The sequence below is a fragment of the Sinocyclocheilus anshuiensis genome, unplaced genomic scaffold, assembly GCF_001515605.1.
Source record: "Sinocyclocheilus anshuiensis isolate Anshui unplaced genomic scaffold, SAMN03320099.WGS_v1.1 scaffold242, whole genome shotgun sequence".
Taxonomy (NCBI): domain Eukaryota; kingdom Metazoa; phylum Chordata; class Actinopteri; order Cypriniformes; family Cyprinidae; genus Sinocyclocheilus; species Sinocyclocheilus anshuiensis.
The window spans coordinates 1,045,350-1,063,327 of NW_015546053.1; the positions used below are offsets into that span (position 1 = coordinate 1,045,350).

General features: G+C 39.6%; 1 protein-coding gene across 1 annotated transcript in view; it reads right to left on the reverse strand.

Moving 5' to 3' along the window:
• Positions 1-5,079: 5,079 nt before the first annotated feature.
• The window catches only part of LOC107699210 (Down syndrome cell adhesion molecule-like protein 1), a 138,567-nt gene continuing 125,668 nt past the window's right edge, over positions 5,080-17,978 (reverse strand). Inside the window, exons 22-34 of the mRNA XM_016500407.1 lie at positions 14,462-14,615; positions 13,251-13,368; positions 12,911-13,074; positions 12,352-12,450; positions 11,480-11,668; positions 10,093-10,380; positions 9,671-9,826; positions 8,954-8,984; positions 8,661-8,779; positions 8,334-8,486; positions 8,047-8,241; positions 7,584-7,895; positions 5,080-7,264 (exon numbers count right to left, since the gene is read on the reverse strand). Of these exons, the coding sequence (XP_016355893.1) occupies positions 6,741-7,264; positions 7,584-7,895; positions 8,047-8,241; positions 8,334-8,486; positions 8,661-8,779; positions 8,954-8,984; positions 9,671-9,826; positions 10,093-10,380; positions 11,480-11,668; positions 12,352-12,450; positions 12,911-13,074; positions 13,251-13,368; positions 14,462-14,615 (2,502 nt within the window). The 3' untranslated portion in view covers positions 5,080-6,740. The remainder of the gene's footprint in view (positions 7,265-7,583; positions 7,896-8,046; positions 8,242-8,333; positions 8,487-8,660; positions 8,780-8,953; positions 8,985-9,670; positions 9,827-10,092; positions 10,381-11,479; positions 11,669-12,351; positions 12,451-12,910; positions 13,075-13,250; positions 13,369-14,461; positions 14,616-17,978) is intronic.

Below are 17,978 nucleotides of genomic sequence, written 5' to 3' on the forward strand. Positions count from 1 at the left end.
GCACACTCCCTCTTTGAACTGTTGCCATCTGGTCGACGCTACAGAGCACTGAGCACCAGAACGGCCAGACACAGGAACAGTTTCTTCCCTCAGGCCATCCATCTCATGAACACTTGACAATAACTGTGGAACACACAACACTATTTATACACTCATACACTTATTTCTCTAACACACATACTTAGTCTACACCTCAAATTTGCACATAATATACCTGTACATACAAAACTGTATATTGTAATATACCTGCACATACAATTGTCAATTTATATATTTTTATTCCTTATTTACTTGTTCTATTTTTTATTTTATTTATTTTTTATTATCTGTGTTTTTTGTTCTGTCATTGTCATTCTGTTACACTGTGGAAGCTTCTGTCACGAAAACAAATTCCTCGTATGTGTAAACATACCTGGCAATAAAGCTCATTCTGATTCTGATTCTAATTCTGATTGCACAGTGTTACAACATTTAAAAAGCTTTAGATATTGTACTAAATAATGTGATTTGTTTTCAATTTTTTTATTAATAATTAATGATCTCTTGGGTGATTTTACTATATCTGATACTAAATTAAATTGTCTAAGCTGTAATTTTTGGTACAACATATTGTCGCTATCCATAATACATTTGCATTTTAGCATTACAATATATTGTGACACAATATATTGTTATACCCCTGCATCGTTTTGAATCTTGAACAATTGTATCAACATATGCATATATTCTATATCCCACGATTCAACAGAGGATAAGAGGTATGGAGAATGGATCAGTTTTTATAGGGAAAGACTGCCTAGTTAAATGCCTAGCCATGTCACTACTGATTTTTGAACTAATCAATCATGTTTACAACTTTACAGCACTTAATGTGAATTTCACTGACATTGTAGTAGGGTCGCTTTGTGAAAACATCTAAATTAGTGATGGGCAAACTTGGCCCTTCCAGGCCAATTTCCTGCAGAGATTTAATCCAACCCTGATAAAACTCACTTGCCTGTAGCCTTCTAGTAGTCTTGAAAGACAATGATTAGCTGGTTCAGGTGTTTGATTAGGGTTTGAGCTAAACTCTGAAGGAAAGTGGCCTGGAAGGGCCAAGTTTGCCCACCCCTGATCTAAATGGTTAATTATAGATATAGTAAGACAGAAACTCATCTGTTCCCCACTCATGTTGGTCTGCTGTATTCCCTGAAAAGGTAAACAGCTGAAAAAACTCAGGAGACTAGCGTAAATTGACAAACAGCACCATCTGCTGTTTTTGGAAAAGGAAGTTGCTCAATTGCATTTGTGAGAAAATCTGCCTGCACGCATTTGTGAGAAAATCAAGCCAAGTTTCCTCATAAAAAGGCAAATGAGTCTCACAGTTGTAACACACAATACATATATTTGTCCATACCTCTGCATTTTCTCTCAAATAGTTTTGTATTTACAAATCACTTTGTGTTTGTTTGAAAGTCGAGTTTTTCTTTGCAAAGCAGATTGTGTTTATTTGCAAAGCGCTGGATTTGTTTAATGAATATTGGCACAAAATTCGCTCCATAGCAAACTCCTCACCTTTAGGTGATTACTTACTTTTTTGAGATCAAAATAGGTCACCTATGAGATTTGTTTTGATCCAATGAGAAAGTGTTTTCATGAGGGGGGCTGGGGGGGGGGATCTTACAAGGGTACTTGTGATCATACAAGGGTAAATAAAGAACTGGGGCCAGTTGTAGACTGGTCATAACTTTTTATTTTCAGTTATGAAAAGGTAGACTGGTCTTATTTGTATTGGAAAAGTACAACTGTTAACTACTTGGCAACTGCTAGTAAGGTTTGTATAGTATTTTCTTTACTCTTTACTACACTATGTCTAAAAAGAGTACTATTTTATGTATTTGAGGTCTGAGATGTGGGAATATTGAAGAGAGAGAGGGCAAACATTTAGCATTTTAGGTCAGCATTGCCGTCTAATCAGCCAATATGGTCTTAAATAGCCTGCATAGCACTTCATCTTTTATAACATGGGATTTTGACCAAATATATTGAATCTTGATTTTTGTAAAATGTTGGAACAAGATGTTATTTTTATTTATTTATTTTTTGTGAAAAAAATCAGTTTTTGACATATAAGGTAATAAAATATTTTTAAAAATACCTTAAAGTAACTACAAATGAGCATGTAAAACACAAAAAAAAAAATCCATGTGGAGCATGCCACCGGTTCTCACCTTTTTTCCCCCTTACCTGTTTGCATCTCTGGCACTACAATTGCACTACTGAAAACAATTGCTACAATTGTTTTCTGTATTTAATTGTTTTTTTTTTAATGTAAATTGTAGGGATAGATAGATGGATAGATGGAAGGATGGAATATTTATTTTATTTAAAAAAAAATCACACAAGGGACAAGGCACCATTCATAGAAAGATAGCTTTATTGCACAAGGTGTTGGAGTACTCTTTTTCTGTTTTTTGTTTTGTTTTCATAGAAAAAAAAAAACTGTATATTTAAACACAAGCAATTGCAAATTGAAGCAACTTTTCCATAAAAGTTTAGGAATCCCCTCCACATTTTTTTTACTTTTTTCCCTTTTAGTTATTTGTCTCCTTTTCCTTTTTCTTTTAATAACCAGCAAAATATTCAGAGCATGCAATGCCATTTTTCGTCAAGGTAACCAAAAGATTGAAATGAAACAAAAGTAAAAACAAACAAAACAACCAACAACATAAATGAATAAAAACATAAGACAAATGATAAAAAGGAGAAAATAAATCAAACGCCAGACATCTGGTCTGGGTTAATGTGCCCCATTCAAAACTCAAGGTGTAAAGTATTTTTTGTTAGATTTTATACTTTTTTGTCTTTTTAATCCCCTCACATTTAAAGTTATACCTTTAACCAGACTTATAATTGTGCTCTGGTTGCTAATGGAGATGTCGAAAATAGTAATTATTTATACAAAACAGTTTCATATATACAAGAGTCTTTATTTGTAGATTAGAAATTATGCTGACAGGGAGGTCTTGGGAATAGCAGGAATTTTTATTGGTTGAGGAAAAGGGGCTAATCGGATCATTCGGGTGGGGAAACAGGCGTGTGGGGATGGAGTTCTATTCCTGACTCCGCCCAATATCCACACAGCTTCTCCTGTGATTGGTTGGAGCTTGGGGGTCCCTGATTCGACTGGCTAAACAGGCCTGCCCCATTGCGCAACACAACTGCATTTTCTTTTCAACACAAATCATCATAGAACCAAACAAAAACTAAGTTGGATACATCTATTTTCATAAAGAATACAACCGAGGGAAAAAAAATCAAATTCATTTTAAGTCAGCAACTGTCTTTTAAATATGAAAAACATGGGACGTGGGGGCATTCTGGGTGGTCAAGGGAATATTTTCACAAGATGTTTCACCTGAACAGGCATGAATACTGATATAGATATCGGTCTAATCCTAATGAAACATGTTCATGGCAAAATGCACTGGGCATGTCTGCCATCAGACAGACTTAATTACCCAGTCAGTGGGCATTTGAGCAGCAATAAGAGGAACACATACGTCTTTCACTGTTTTTAAAACAAGTCCACATTCTTCGCAACTCTATCTGAAGTTTGGGTTAGATCTGGGTGATCAAATGTATTTATCTTACACAACTTTGGGTACACTGTAACACAATCCTAATTTATCAAGCCACCCATAAAACATCTCCTGGTAAGTCAAACAGATTTTTTTTGTCATATGCCACAAACAGATATACTATTGTTCAATCCACTCAATTTTTAAACCGAACACGACATGTCCCTACTCTGTACCTTAGGATTTGTTGTGTCAAGTCTTCCTAACATGAGCTATGATCAGGCGGCTGCATGAAACTGAATCCTGTTGTACAAACAATAAATGTGTGCTATTTCCTGTGCTGAAGTCTGCAGGGGTTGTGTGTTCTAAGACAATGCAGTACATAAATGTAGCAATCTTTCGCCTGATAAATAAGATCTAAACTATCAGATGTGCTGAAAGCTTGAATTTTTAATATCACAGGAGCAATCTCACCTTAAAGGAATAGTTCACTCAAAATTAACATTTTGTCTTCATTCACCATCTATTCACTATTCATCAATTATTACATACAATGAAAGTCAGTGGGGTCCAAATTTTGTTCATTTAGACCTGTTAGAGCCATTTCTATTTCTATGTTTCTATTATTTTGACACACTGCATCATCTTCTTTTTTTTCCATTTTATGATGGGTGGCAACCAGCGTTAAGGTGCAATACGCTATGTTGGAATATCAACCAGATATTACTGGTGCTGGATTATTTCTGGTATTACCATATCAATATTCCACTTATCACCAATAGCAGTATTTTGCGACACCCCTACTTTCACTGTATGAACAAGACACTTCTGTGTTCCACAGAAGAAATACAATTGTACAGGTTTGGAACAACATGTGGGTAAGTAAATAATGACTGAATTTTAGTTTTTGGGTGAACTGTCTCTTTAGGGACCTGATGGAAAGCTCTCAAAGCACTGTGGGTATTTTAAACAATTCATTGGGCAGTAGAGATGGTGCATGGATTCAGATGGCACTCACAGATGTCCATCTATGAGCTGGAGTTGCAGTGGCAAATTTCCATTGTTTCCAAGCAACTGTAGAGAGTGTGTTCGGAAATGTCCATAAATATCTCCTTCATACCATACAGGCGTGTTGCACTATGCAGCCTGGCTGATTATAACAATGACAGGAAGTTAGTTTGGGAACCTCAACGATCTTTCCCCAGAATTCCCAACCGCGGCATTTAGAATCACACCCTCTGCCGTTCTTTTTCAATCTCTCTTAGTTATGTTACCCGTTTATCTCAGCGTTTCGTGATCGACACCTCCTCTCACTTACTGCTGCACCTCCCACTGAGCGATTGTCTTCAAATCTTTTTTTTAAATAAAATGTTTCTTTTTCAATTAGATATGGCATTAAATATCTGCTCTCACCATGTATATATTTACTATATCTTTAGATAGAAATATATATGTATATATGTTGACAACAAACATTGCAATATATTTTCTTTTTTTTTTCTTCTTTTGTATTGCAGGAGCCCTGATGTAGTACTTTTTTTTTTCCATTGAAATCATTGGGAGAGTTTGTCGATTTTTGGAAGTTTCTCTGTGATGGGGCTTTGCTTTGGAAACTGAGTGAACGAAGGAGGGTTGAGTGGCATTTCGATGCATTTCGTGGTTGAATGAAACCTTCCCCTCCTACATTTCACTCATTCCCTCCTTTATCCACCCCTGTGCTACCTAAAGCTAGAGTCTCTAAGACCTTCAAATAGGAACGACCGCTATAGTCTTCGTGTGGGGAAGGAAAGCAAAGAATAAAGAGAAACGATGAACAAACGCAGAAAAGCTACACAGCGATGGCAGATATCTCTCCCTCTCTGTTCACGGGCCCATCTGCCTCTAATTCCTCCCTACCTCTCTGCCCTCTTCCCGCCTTTCTGCCTGTGCTCGGTCCATCCAGGAGAGGCTGTTAGGCGTTCACAGTGAGACAGAGGAAGTGGTAACGTTTTTGGGGGAGGTCTGGGTGGGGAAGGAGGGGTGATAAGTATATGGCATCAAACACAAACAATCGAATGAACAAACGAACAAACAGCAAAACAAGAGCCTTTCTTTCATATTGAAGGGAGTCGAGAGAGAAGAGAAGGGAGATGCATCCACCCTTTACATACTTTCTCCAACTTGTCCCCCCTTTTCAGATGGACTCTAGACCTTGTTGCTCAGTGGGCGGCACTTGCCGTCTTCAAGCCGATCCGATGCCAAGAGACCAAGCACGCAGGCTAGGTCGAGAGGTCCTTTAAAGGTGTGTGCTGGCCACATGTATACATATATATTTACACATATACATACACATGCACACACACACACACACACACCACACGTACACAAGCTTGAGAAAGCTCAGTGGATCCACCCGGCCCTCCTTAGTGCTAAAGTTCAAAATTTCGAAAATAGAAAACCGAACCAAAAAATAAAAGTACAGTAACCATACATCCGCAGTGAAAATGGCTCCAGACATTTTTTTTTCACGTTTTTTTGTCTTGTTCGTTTACAAAATAGTCAATAACACTCTATACTGTGTCATCAATTGCATGAAAAAAATCCCAAAGACTCGATTCAGACGGTCGAGACTTTCGTCTTCGAGCTGTTTTTCCAGACCATTGTGGATCAGGAGGGGCGGAAGGTGGACACCGTGGTGGATTCGTTTATGCATAAGCTTTCCGAGGCAATGCGTTGCAGTATGAGAGACATAAAAAGAGACACTTTTTTGACAGCCTAAAAACATCTAGACAGGTTAATGTGAAACAATATATCTCTTAAAACCGCTTTTTCCTATTTTCTGAAGTCGAGAAATCAAATGAACAAGTGCACATGGAAAGCATTTCGTGCATAAGGTCCAAGGTGTCTTTGACAGAGAGAAGAGAAAGGAGAGAGGGGAAGAAAGCGAGAGAGAAGGACAAAACGTAAGACAAAAGAAAAAAAAGGCAGAATTGGGGGAAAGGGTCCTGGGGTTTGGCATATTTAATCCTGGAGAAGGCCAGATAAAAAAGCTTGAGCAGAAGAATGAAAAAAGGAAAGCAAAAAAAAAAGGTAACAGAGAGGAAAAGAGAGAGACCCCTGTCCCGCCATTGTTAATTTCCGCCCCTGCCCAGACTCCAGGAGTGTGGGAACGTACTGTATGTGTATACGTATGTGTGTGAGCTACACCAGAGTGTAGGATTTGGAGTACGCCCCAGCATTCTGCTTTTGCAGTCTGCCCAGGCCGGACGAGCTGCTCTCGAGCAGAGAGTCTCTGGATCCCCCGACCTTGGAACTGCCAGGCGTCGGGCCGCTGCCTCCCGTGGAGCTCGCGCTGGCTCCTGCTCCAGCGGCAGCTGCCCCGCTTGGGGCCGAGGAGGTGCTGGGCATGGTGAGAGTCCTCTGGGGCAGGGTGGCTGTGCCTGAGCTGATGCTGGAGCTCCCAGCGGCCCCGCTTGAAGCTGGGCCTGATGTACCAGAGGCCCCTGAGCTGGTCAGGCTGCTCAGGCCGCCGTGGCCCAGTGTCAGGGCCTGCTGCTTGGAGGGGTCTAATGTCATGTGGCGGCCCTGTGTGTGGTAGGCCCGGGCGGCAAGGCTCCGGATGGAGGCCTCGCGAGGCGGGACCACAGGGCAGGGGTCGTGCAGCTCCGCTTGTTTCCGGAAGAAAGGGTCGGTCTTCATGTAGAGGGGGAGGTTACAGTACTCACCTGTAGGACAGAGACAAGTGTCAGTAAAACAATGTTAAATGGCAGCTTCTGTAGTTGGAGGCTATTCTATAGATATCGCTTTAATATATATGTGACCCTGGACCACAAAACCAGTTGCCATATTTGTAGCAATAGCCAACAATACATTGTATGGGTCAAAATGAATAATTGAATGAAATTATTATGGGCCAAAAATCATTAGGATTTATTAAAATCATTTAACAAGTTCTGGATAGTTAAGTTCTGGAAATTACACAAGCTGGACTTCACTGCTCCAACAATAAATGTTTAACACCCCCAAAATGTGTTGTCAACTCACTCTTGTTGGCGCGGTGCGGAATGGGCACTGCAACGTTTTTGCCACGGTCGTAATCCTGCGGTTTGGGCGGAGAGGCAGTGAAGCGACAGATGCCTGGTTCGGATGGTGTGCTCATAGAGGTCATGCTGTCTGCGTTATCATTGGTGCCTGTGGTCATCTGATCAGAGGAGCTGTCAGAGATGAAGCACTCGGTGATCTCGAACTTGGCATGCTGCAGGTGCTCCTCCAGTTTAGCGTGTTCGTACGCTCGGGCCAGCTCCTCATAGGTGGAAGACGCACTCTCTGTGGACACCATACTGTTTCGTCCCTTATCTGAGCACAGGAGAGGACAGAATGAGTGTTAACACTTTTCATATGCTGACCCTTTCTGTCAAAAGTTTTGGCCAGAATAAGACCAAGTCTGGTTAATGGAACCATAAATATTCTTAAAATCTGAAATGTGTGTGTGTGTAAGTGTCTGGACCTGTGTCCTGGGACAGGCTGGCGCTGTAGCTGTCACTCTCTGTGACCGTAATGCCATGCTGGGAGCCCACTGTCCGCCAATCTGAGGTGAGAGTGCGAGCAGGTGTGGACGCCTGGCATTTAGTCAGAGTCCACTGACTGGAATAGCGGTTCCTCGTGCTGTGCGCAGACTTCACGCTCTTCCTCGATACTGGATCTGAGAAAAGTAATATCAGAGAGTGTATGAAACATTAATTAATTATACAATCTTCCATCTGTTATGGAATGAGTGGGTGAGCTGTGACATACTGGTGCCCGGCCTGATGTCTGACATGTCAATCAAAGGGCCTGTGTTCTGGATGAGGGCGGGGTGATGCACAGACACGCCTGTACAGAAGCTCTGAGGGTTCACTGATTGGCTGAACTCAGTGTCTGTCACAGGGATGGTGGCCTTGTCTTCACCTATCACACACAAAAGAGAAATACACACATGCCTTGAGGAAAAAATTAGTTTTAGGAGTTTAGGAGGTTTTTTTTCCATCAATGTTTCTTTTAGGAATCAACTCAACTCCATCTCAGATTTTTTTTTTATATATATTGCAATAGCATATGATTTGCATATATGCAAACACTGACCTATCTGCTTGATTCCCTCTTTGTCCTCGATGAGCAGTTGCACACGGGGGATATCTATGTGCAGTCGGGGTCCCTGAGGTGGGCCTTTCACAGGAGTGTCAAAACTTCGATTGTTCTTACTGCTCCAGGTACAAAACAACCACAGACAGACACACACAAACACAGAGGGGAAAAATGTATTGCCACTGTCACTTCCTTAAACACAAATTATGTAAGGAATTAATTTTGAGTTTAATGTTTGAGTTTTAATTCTGGAGTTTACTCTGTACACAGACTTCTAAATATATCCTTACCTGATAAGCATCTCAGCCAAGCTCTTAGCATCTACAGATGGAAATGAGAGTAATTTTATTCTAATGATTCTGAAAATGTCTAATGAAAATATGAAAAACAAAAAATAGAAACTATACAGTGGTGGCCAAAATTGTAAGAACACCTGACAGATCTGAAATTATTGACCCTTTTTGCCTCCAAAACATGATTTAATTCCATAATGTTCATGAAACATGCAGATGGTTGCTCTGAGCACAACAGATATCAGATAAAGTGAGTCGTACTGTTTTTATCCACTTTTAACTTTAATATTTGGTATGTCCACCTTTTGCAGCAATTACAGCAGCACATCTCTCTGGCATAGTGTCAATATATTTCCTGAGAACTTCAACACTAATGTTATCCCATGCCTTCTGCGACTTAAACCAAAGGCTTTCCTTTGAATGTATAACAGATCTGTCCAGTTTATTTTCCAACTCGCCCCAAATTTACTCGATGGAGTTGAGGTCCAGGGTTTGAGGGGGCCAGTCCATCATTTTCAATGTTCCAGCAGATTCCTTCCATTGCAGGTAGTTTCGGCAATAGTTCATTTTATGGGTATTGTAATGGCCAATTCAACAAAAACCACTGAAACCTCTTAAAATATGCCAAGTGTTCTAACAATTTTGGCCACCACTGTATATATAATATTCTATTCAAACAGCATTTTATACATTTTCGGCCTATTTCTCTCTCACCTCTAAGTCTCTTGAGTCTCTTTTCTTTGCGTTTCTTGCGGATAATGAAAAGTAGGGCCATGCCCAGTGTGACAAGGATGACAGGGCAGCTGATAGAGAAAAGCTTTTTAACATCATCCCCTTCCCCTCGTGCTGACTTAATAGGCGGAATAGTGCCTGTGGAGGAAAGGAAATAGAGATAAGTACAGAGATCGAGATAAAGCTCACGTCAAGGCCTCTTATCTCTAAAATTCAGGCCTAAAAAAAGCCTAATTAATTGATTTAGCTGCTAATTGTTCATGTTCTTTTGTGTTGTCCTCTATTACATGCCCTGGCGGAAATATATTTGTACATCCGAACAATTATTGAATGAAAATTGAGTGACTTGACTAATGGTGGCAGAATTACTGGGGAATGAAACTCTCTCTTGTCTGTAAACTTACTACCGTCATAATCCAGAGTGGCAAACTGGGAGCTCTGGTTTCCGCACCCGGCGCTGTTGCATGCCTTCATCTTTAGCTCGTACCAAGTGGCCTCACGCAGCTCGGCGAGGAATATGTCAGCTGAGGCATTGGTGCGCACGCTCTGCCAAGCCCAGGTGCCTTTGGGGCGGAACTCTAGCAGGACAGCAGTGATGGGGCAGCCGCCGCTCGTCCAGCCCTGTAGGTTGAGGCGGGCGTGGGTGGAGTTGATGTGAGTGAAGAGGGGCTGGTCTTTATTGAACTGCGGCTCTGCAAAACAAGAAAATATCACATTTTACAATCTATATTATCGTGTGATGTATAGAGTGCTTGCACCTACGTTACGGGTTGGTCAGTTACCCGGATGCGCGGCCATATTGGAGATACTAAGATGTAAACAACAGCATGGATTGCACAGATACTGTACTACTGAAGACATTGTTCTACTAATTTATACTGTCTAAAGCATGGAAAAAAACGTGTGGAAGTTGCTTAATCATATAGAGAAGGACTTAGTAAGTTATAAAGGGCATGATATTTTTTTGCACTCTTCTCCTTGATTTGTTTTAACTTTTGGCAGTCTATAGTATTCCAAATGTTTTTCCCGGTCTGACTGATTAGTACAGCCCAAAACATGACAATAATTTACTATTTTCAGCAGCAATAATCAGAAAAATTTGCAAGTTCCATTCGGTTCAGTGGCATTGTTTACATTCAGTGCCGCCAATGTGGCCGATTGACAATGTGTCCTGAAAACACCCTATTGATGCGATAGATTAATTACCATATCATCTAATTTCATGTCTAAATGTCACATACAACACCCAATTGATTTAGATTTATCTTCGAATTTTACATTTTTATTATTGTATATTCACTACTGTACAAACTTTTTTTTAAAGAAATTACTCAGTAAGGACACATTAAGTTGATCAGAAGTTATTATAATGATTTCTGAAGGATCATGTGACACTGAAGAATGGAATAATGGCTGCTGAAAATTCTGCTTTGCCATCACAGAAATTAATTACATTTACATCAATTACATTTTAAAATATATTGCTTGGTGAGCATAAGAGACTTATTTCAAAAACAAAAATTTACAGATGCTCAAATTTTGAACGGTAATGTTTATGAATAAAAGTAGATCTTCTACTTTGAACTTGTTTAGCAATTTTTTTTTATTTTTTTTTACACACATTTCTCAAATGTAAAGTAGCAAAACAAGCTTATTTAATTCTAACGGTTAATTAAATGGAGGAAAATAGTCATAAGGAACTAAATGAATACCATTTTTAGTGCAAGAACATTGATTAAACAGGAACTTCAGGGAAGAAAACAAGCTGCAAAAACTGTAATAACTGCTCACCTCTGCCGTGAGTCTTGGCCTCAATGATCTCACTAATGCGACCAGCTCCCACACTGTTTTTTGCTGCAAGTTTGACTTTGTACCAGGTACCACAACGCAGGTTGTCCAACTTGAAAGAGCGTTCACTGGAGCTAATAAAGACATCCTTCCACTCCTCAGTGTTATCTACTGAATACTGCAGCACGAAACCTGAACATGCACACACATATGCAATATATTATTGATAGTATTTTATTAATTATATTATTATATTGTATTGTTTTATCAGTTCATGCAATTCCTGGGAATCAAACTCATCATGTTGGCATTGCAAGCCAAACTCAGAACACTTCCTAACATCACCACCAGATGGCGCATTGACTTTACAGACTAATTTTAGTGTAACAATCTCAGATTAAGTGCTGATCAGATTGCTGTAAACCTCCATTAGTAACCCAGACAGAGAGAGAAATGCTGACTGCACAGTTATGCAAATAGATGCACAATATGGCGTCGCCCATCATTAGGAGCGGCCCGGATTTGGTCTCTCATTTTGGCTTTGGCAGATGGCAAAATAAAGGGCGCCACAGCAGTAGGATTTACCCACTGACAGCCTTGTATTCTCCTTATTTTCCTCCCACCTTTACACACACAAACACCACAGACATCTCTGTTTTTTTTTTACCTAATTTACTGTGAGATGCAAGCAGTTTGACAGTAACATGTGACACAGTGACAGATTAATCACAGTCTGAAAGAAAGACGGATAGACAGAAAAAAAGAGAGAGTCTGCAAAATGTAAAGAAACCTTAGGGATAGATACATTTACTTTGAGGAGCCCACTATATAAAAATTCTGAGGCGACCAGAAAGAGACAGGACAGGTGCTTGTACCTCTGATGGAACTTCCTCCATTGTCTCCAGGGATCCAAGCCAGAGTGATTGAAGAAGTGGACGTGGTGGAAACTGTCAAACGTGGTTGATCTGGAGGCACTATAACACAGGACACACAGAGATTGATGGGAATTTTTTCTTTTAACATTCAAACACCAGTAGTCAATATTTAATATTTTGGCCACCATGGTTTTCCTAGCATTGTGTTTTGACGTAAATCAACTTTTACTTGTCCTGAAACAAGACATCTATATCCATATATAATCTATATCCCCACCCTATAGATGTGGTCACATTTACTGTTGTTTGGAATTTTTTTGTTGTCGAAATTGAGTCATCAATAGGAATCTGTGAAATTGAGAGTGAAAGATTTACCCACACAGATTTTGCAACAGGTTTAAGTTGGTCACACAAATTGCCAAACTGACCAACATAAGGCTACTTTGAAAGTGACTTGTGAGCTTTATGCACTGCTATTGACAATGGACCTTTTTTGCCCAAAATTGAGCCAAATTCCATGTGACAGCACCTTAACCCGTGAAAGTATGCGCTTACCTACCTTGTACCAGCAGGTTTACGATGATTGTGTCAAACCCCAGTGTGTTGGTGGCCATGCAGGTGTAGTACCCAGAATCCTCGGCTTTCACAGAGCGCAGCACCAGGGTACCATTTGAAAGAATATTCCGGTGACCATCTTGAGTAACTGGGATGGCGGTGTCCTCACTGTAAGAATCAAATCAGTCATATTGACCTTCTCATCTTTGAATAAATTAGAGGTGAATGTCTGTGAAGAGTCAGAAGACTGAAAAAAGGTATTTTGGTTTGAAAATCTAAACCTGTAAGTTTCAAAATTTCAAGGATTCATTGGAAAAACACAGTGATGAAAGCCGATCTTAGACCTGTCTTTGGTCCATTTGATGGTGGGTGTTGGCTCTCCCACTGAGCTGCACGGCAGCCGAACTTCCTTCATCCACGGAGTGGTCACCGTTCCTCCGAAAGACAGGATTTTAGCAGGAGCTGAGTAGGACAAATAAAGAGTCATATATTAATATACTGGTAAACTAGACTGATTTATTTTTTTGGTATTTTTGCCTTTATTGTGATAGGACAGGTGAGAAATGGGAGGGAGAGAGAGGGGGGTTGGATCGGGAAAGGTCCGCGAGTTGGGACTCAAACTCGGGACGTCCGAAGCGCAATGGCACTTTATGTCGGCACGCTGCCTACGAGGCTACCAAGCCAACTTAGATGGACATCTTTGACCACTGCGCTCAACTCTTTTTCAGAGTATCATGCATGACACTATACTATTCTAAAAACATGATACTCAAGTTCAACTTTTTTTTTTTTTTTTTAATTGCAAATTTCAAATTTGAGTTTTTTTCCCATTCCACTGCACTGCACCTCATATTATTAAATACAAAAACATTTTCTGTGAACCTCCCCATTAAAAGTATATTTTCTATAATTTAAAGTCTACATGTTATATATGAACATTTAGTGTATTCAAATAATGCTTTTTTTTTTTTTACAACATTGGAAATCGTACATACATGAAAAAATCGGGCATCAAGGGACTCTTGCTCTTTAAACTAGCTGTGAATTACTTGTTAAATAAGAACACACACACACACACACATTCATAGATTCTCTCCCTGGTTTTCTGACCCAAGAAATATTGATTGAACTGCCCCCTTCATTGTCTGGCATATTGGCCAGGTCATTGTCTGCCATCTCTTTCTCATTTAGATGCTTTTACTCCTCTCCACATAATAAATGACAGGCTTTACCTCTATCCATCAGGAGAAAATCAAAGAAAAGGAAGAGAAGAGAGCATCAGTGACAGAGAATGACCTGTAACACCCAGTTCTCACTCAGGTCATCTGCCTTATCAGGCAATTGCACAATTTCTATATGATTGCTAAGTAAATAAAGCTAAATTACAGACAGGAAACCTCAATCATCAATTTATGCGTGGAAACTGTTAAACTATCTGTTTTGAGATCAAGTACTGACTTTAGTGCATATGTTTAGGTACAGATATGACTGGAGATATATCACACCAGCATGGCTATTAATAATTATTTTCCCATTAAACTCTAGGTGGACTCACCTTTCCCAGCAGGCTCCACAGTCACCTTCTCGCTGATATTGCCCCGGCCAGCAGTGGTAACGGCGGCTGCCCAGATCAAATACTGCTGACCCCGGGTCAGGTGGGTGATTCTGTATATCAGCAGCTCAGGGTTGGCTTCGTATTCGCTGGGTGCCTGGAGAACCCATTGCAGAAACACATTACAGTTACAAATGTGCCTAGAGCTGATAAAGACAACAGCATAAATTGTCTACTTCTATAGTCAGTTTTCTCTTTTACCTAGTTAGAATTAAAAAATGTAGGTGGGACTTATATATTCAATTCTGGAAACCTGTTTGAAAACAGTAATTATTCTTCTAGTTGGCCATGCTACTGAGACATAAATTAATTAGCTTTAAACAATAAAGTTTATAGCTAGTTATCTGAATTAATGTGCAGTCACATCTATCATTGGTCTACAATCCTTTGGGGACAAAATCTTGTAATTTCAATAGGAATCAGTGAGTTCGTGAGTTTCACATGAGCATGAAAAAGTTGCCTACACAGAGCATAAGTGCAGCAAAATCACATCAGCAGTTTGAAACCATTGTGGAATCTGTGTGAAGACATCTTACTTCCTCACATGAAGTTCCTGATCCCACTTATTCCAACTGAAATTACAACAACGGTAAATGTGACTGCACCTTTAGTCACGTGAATTCAGAGCATTGAAATTCACACAAATCGCGCTTACCAACGTAAATTTGCTGCGTTGACAAACAAAGTTGCTTGGTTTAAAAGTCACTTATGTGTAAGATGTGCTTCATACATTAATAAATAATTGACAGTGACCTTTTTCCCAGCAAAATTTCACACCTAATTTACAGATTCAGTTTAAAGGTAACACATTTATAACTTAGTTCTGAGCTTTGTTACCATCACAATAATGAAAGTTTTACACAACAGAACTGCACTTGCTAAGAATTAACGTGTGTGTTTGCACAGATAATGTTTTTGGCCTAGCTTTAGGCTCCAGCTCTTATAAAAATGCTTTTTAAAGCTAAAAAAATGAAAGATGATTACTTGTTTTCATGCAGAATTTATACTGGACTCTTTAAAGGTGAAGATGAATATGTAACTCTTGGTGTGGCGGCACCTGGAGAAAATGATTATTCAAACACAATTCTTTCCTTTACCCTTGACTTAATAGCATTTGCTAAATAACACGCTAAGAGAGATTTCTGCTGTTTTCTTTATGTGAGTGAAAAAGGCTGAACTATGTGTCTGTGTGTGCGTTTGCGTCTATGTATGTGTGTGAGAGAGAGACCCAGGGGGCCTTACACAAGTAGATGAGAGGGTAAAAAGACAATACCCCTAGACAGACTAGATCAGTCAGCCTCAGATAACACTAACAATAGAGGCCGACTAATGAGAGATATCTGCTGCTCACCTCAGCATGCGTGAGACACACACACACACAAACACACACTCCACGATGAGTATTTCTATTATTATATCCACCTTTCATTGTAATGCACAACAGAAACAACAACGTATGCTGTACACACACATAAATAACATGACGTTAGGCTGTGCTTCCAGCTCTCTGTAATTGTAGTGTGTTTAAGAGAGCCATGTGTCTGCTGTCCAAACGCATGCTCATCACAGTGAATGTCTGCTGCCCACAGACATGCAAACACACACAGTGTCATTCCCACCGATCGCCCTGAATGCTGCCCTGCCATCCTCCATCATACCCCTCGGCCCTGACGCTAACACATCCACACACACACATAGTGTTGTCTCAATTCATGATGAGATGGCTTTTATGACGGTTTGAGGCTAATGGATTTTGTATAAATATATTTCCATATTCTGTTCATAATCAGAAATATCTTTCTTTCTTTATAGCAGCTGTCTTCTGAGGGAGCATTTTAACTGAAATGGAACCTCATAAGTGATTGATTTGGAACACTTTACATGCTGCACCAGTATGAAAGCAAATAAATAAATAAATAGTATATGTAGATGATAGTAGAAGTAGATGCTACAATAGATTTTTAGACGGCTTAAGCGTGCAGACAGTGTCATTATGGTCACATAAGTTCCCCAGGTATACTTAGACCACTTTGGTCGGCCATCTTGGAAATAACTCTTTCCCTGCATGTGAATATGCCTACTTCCATACAATATAGCAGGCGAAAAACAGTATGTGAGATGAGTAGTATGTCCAAATTCATAGTATTTATAAAACAGTAGACAAAAAGTACCCAGATGACCCGCTATTTCCGCTGAGATTCTAAAGCATGCATCTGATGGATATTTTACTATTGCAGTGACAACATGGTGGGTGTAGTACGTCCGAATTATATCCGTACTACAGACATTCATACTATAACTTACTTTTTAACAGTCGCAAAGTAGGTTTTAGCAACTACTTTACAGTATGCGATTTCGGATGGATCTCCAAGATGAAGTTCATCACAATGCATTCTGAGCTAGCCTTCTTTGCAAACCCGTAAGACCTTCGTTCATCTTCAGAACAAAAATTAAGATATTTTTGATGAAATCCGAGAGCTTTCTGACCCTGCATAGACAGCAACACAACCAAAACGTTTAAGGCCCAGAAAGGTAGTAAGGACATCATTAAAATTGTCCATGTGACATCAGTGATTCAACCTCAATTTTATAAAGCTAAAAGAATACTTTTTTGTGCACAAAGAAAACAAAAATAATGACTTTATGAAAAATAATGTTCTGACGTAGAACCCTGATGCGCTGCACCTTGTTTGCAAGCAGAGGAAGATGCACACTATACATAAAACTGTCTTCGTAAACATGTATGAAGATTTCGACAGCGAGGATAACTTACAATTTTTTTGCCCAGCCTTACTTATTCGAACCAGGATATACAGACGATGAATCAAGAGAGATGGGCGTTCTATTTCAGAATACTCCTGCATTAGCAGCTTTATCACATGCATACATCATGGTTCTCTAGTGAACGCATCGAAGGCTGACAAAAAAAGTATTCTTGTAGCTTCATAAAAAAGCTGTTTGAACCACTGATGTCACATGGGCTATTTTAATGATGTCCTTACTACCTTTCTGGGCCTTGAATGTTGCTTGAATGTTCTGTTTCTGTCTATGCAGGGCCAGAAAGCACTCAAATTTCATCAAAAATATCTTAATTTGTGTTCCGAAGATGGTCTTTCAGGTTTGGAGGGGCATGAGGGTGAACTAACCCTTTAATAATAATACAAATAAAACATTTACATCACTCTACATTTTTCACAATACAAACGAGGACAAATGGGTCTTATATATTTAGCTGCCTTCATATTTAAGGAAGAGGGTCCCTTACAAGATATCATATTTGTGGGACATCAACAAATTTCCATAGAAGGCTGTGTTGGTAGTGTGTCTGTGACACCTAAAGAAACTGTCTAGGTAGCCATCTCTCTAGACTTCTGATCCTTCTCTCCCTAGTTCATTTCGATTCCTCTTTCTTTCTTTCTTTCTTTCTTTCTTTCTTTCTTTCTTTCTTTCTTTCTTTCTT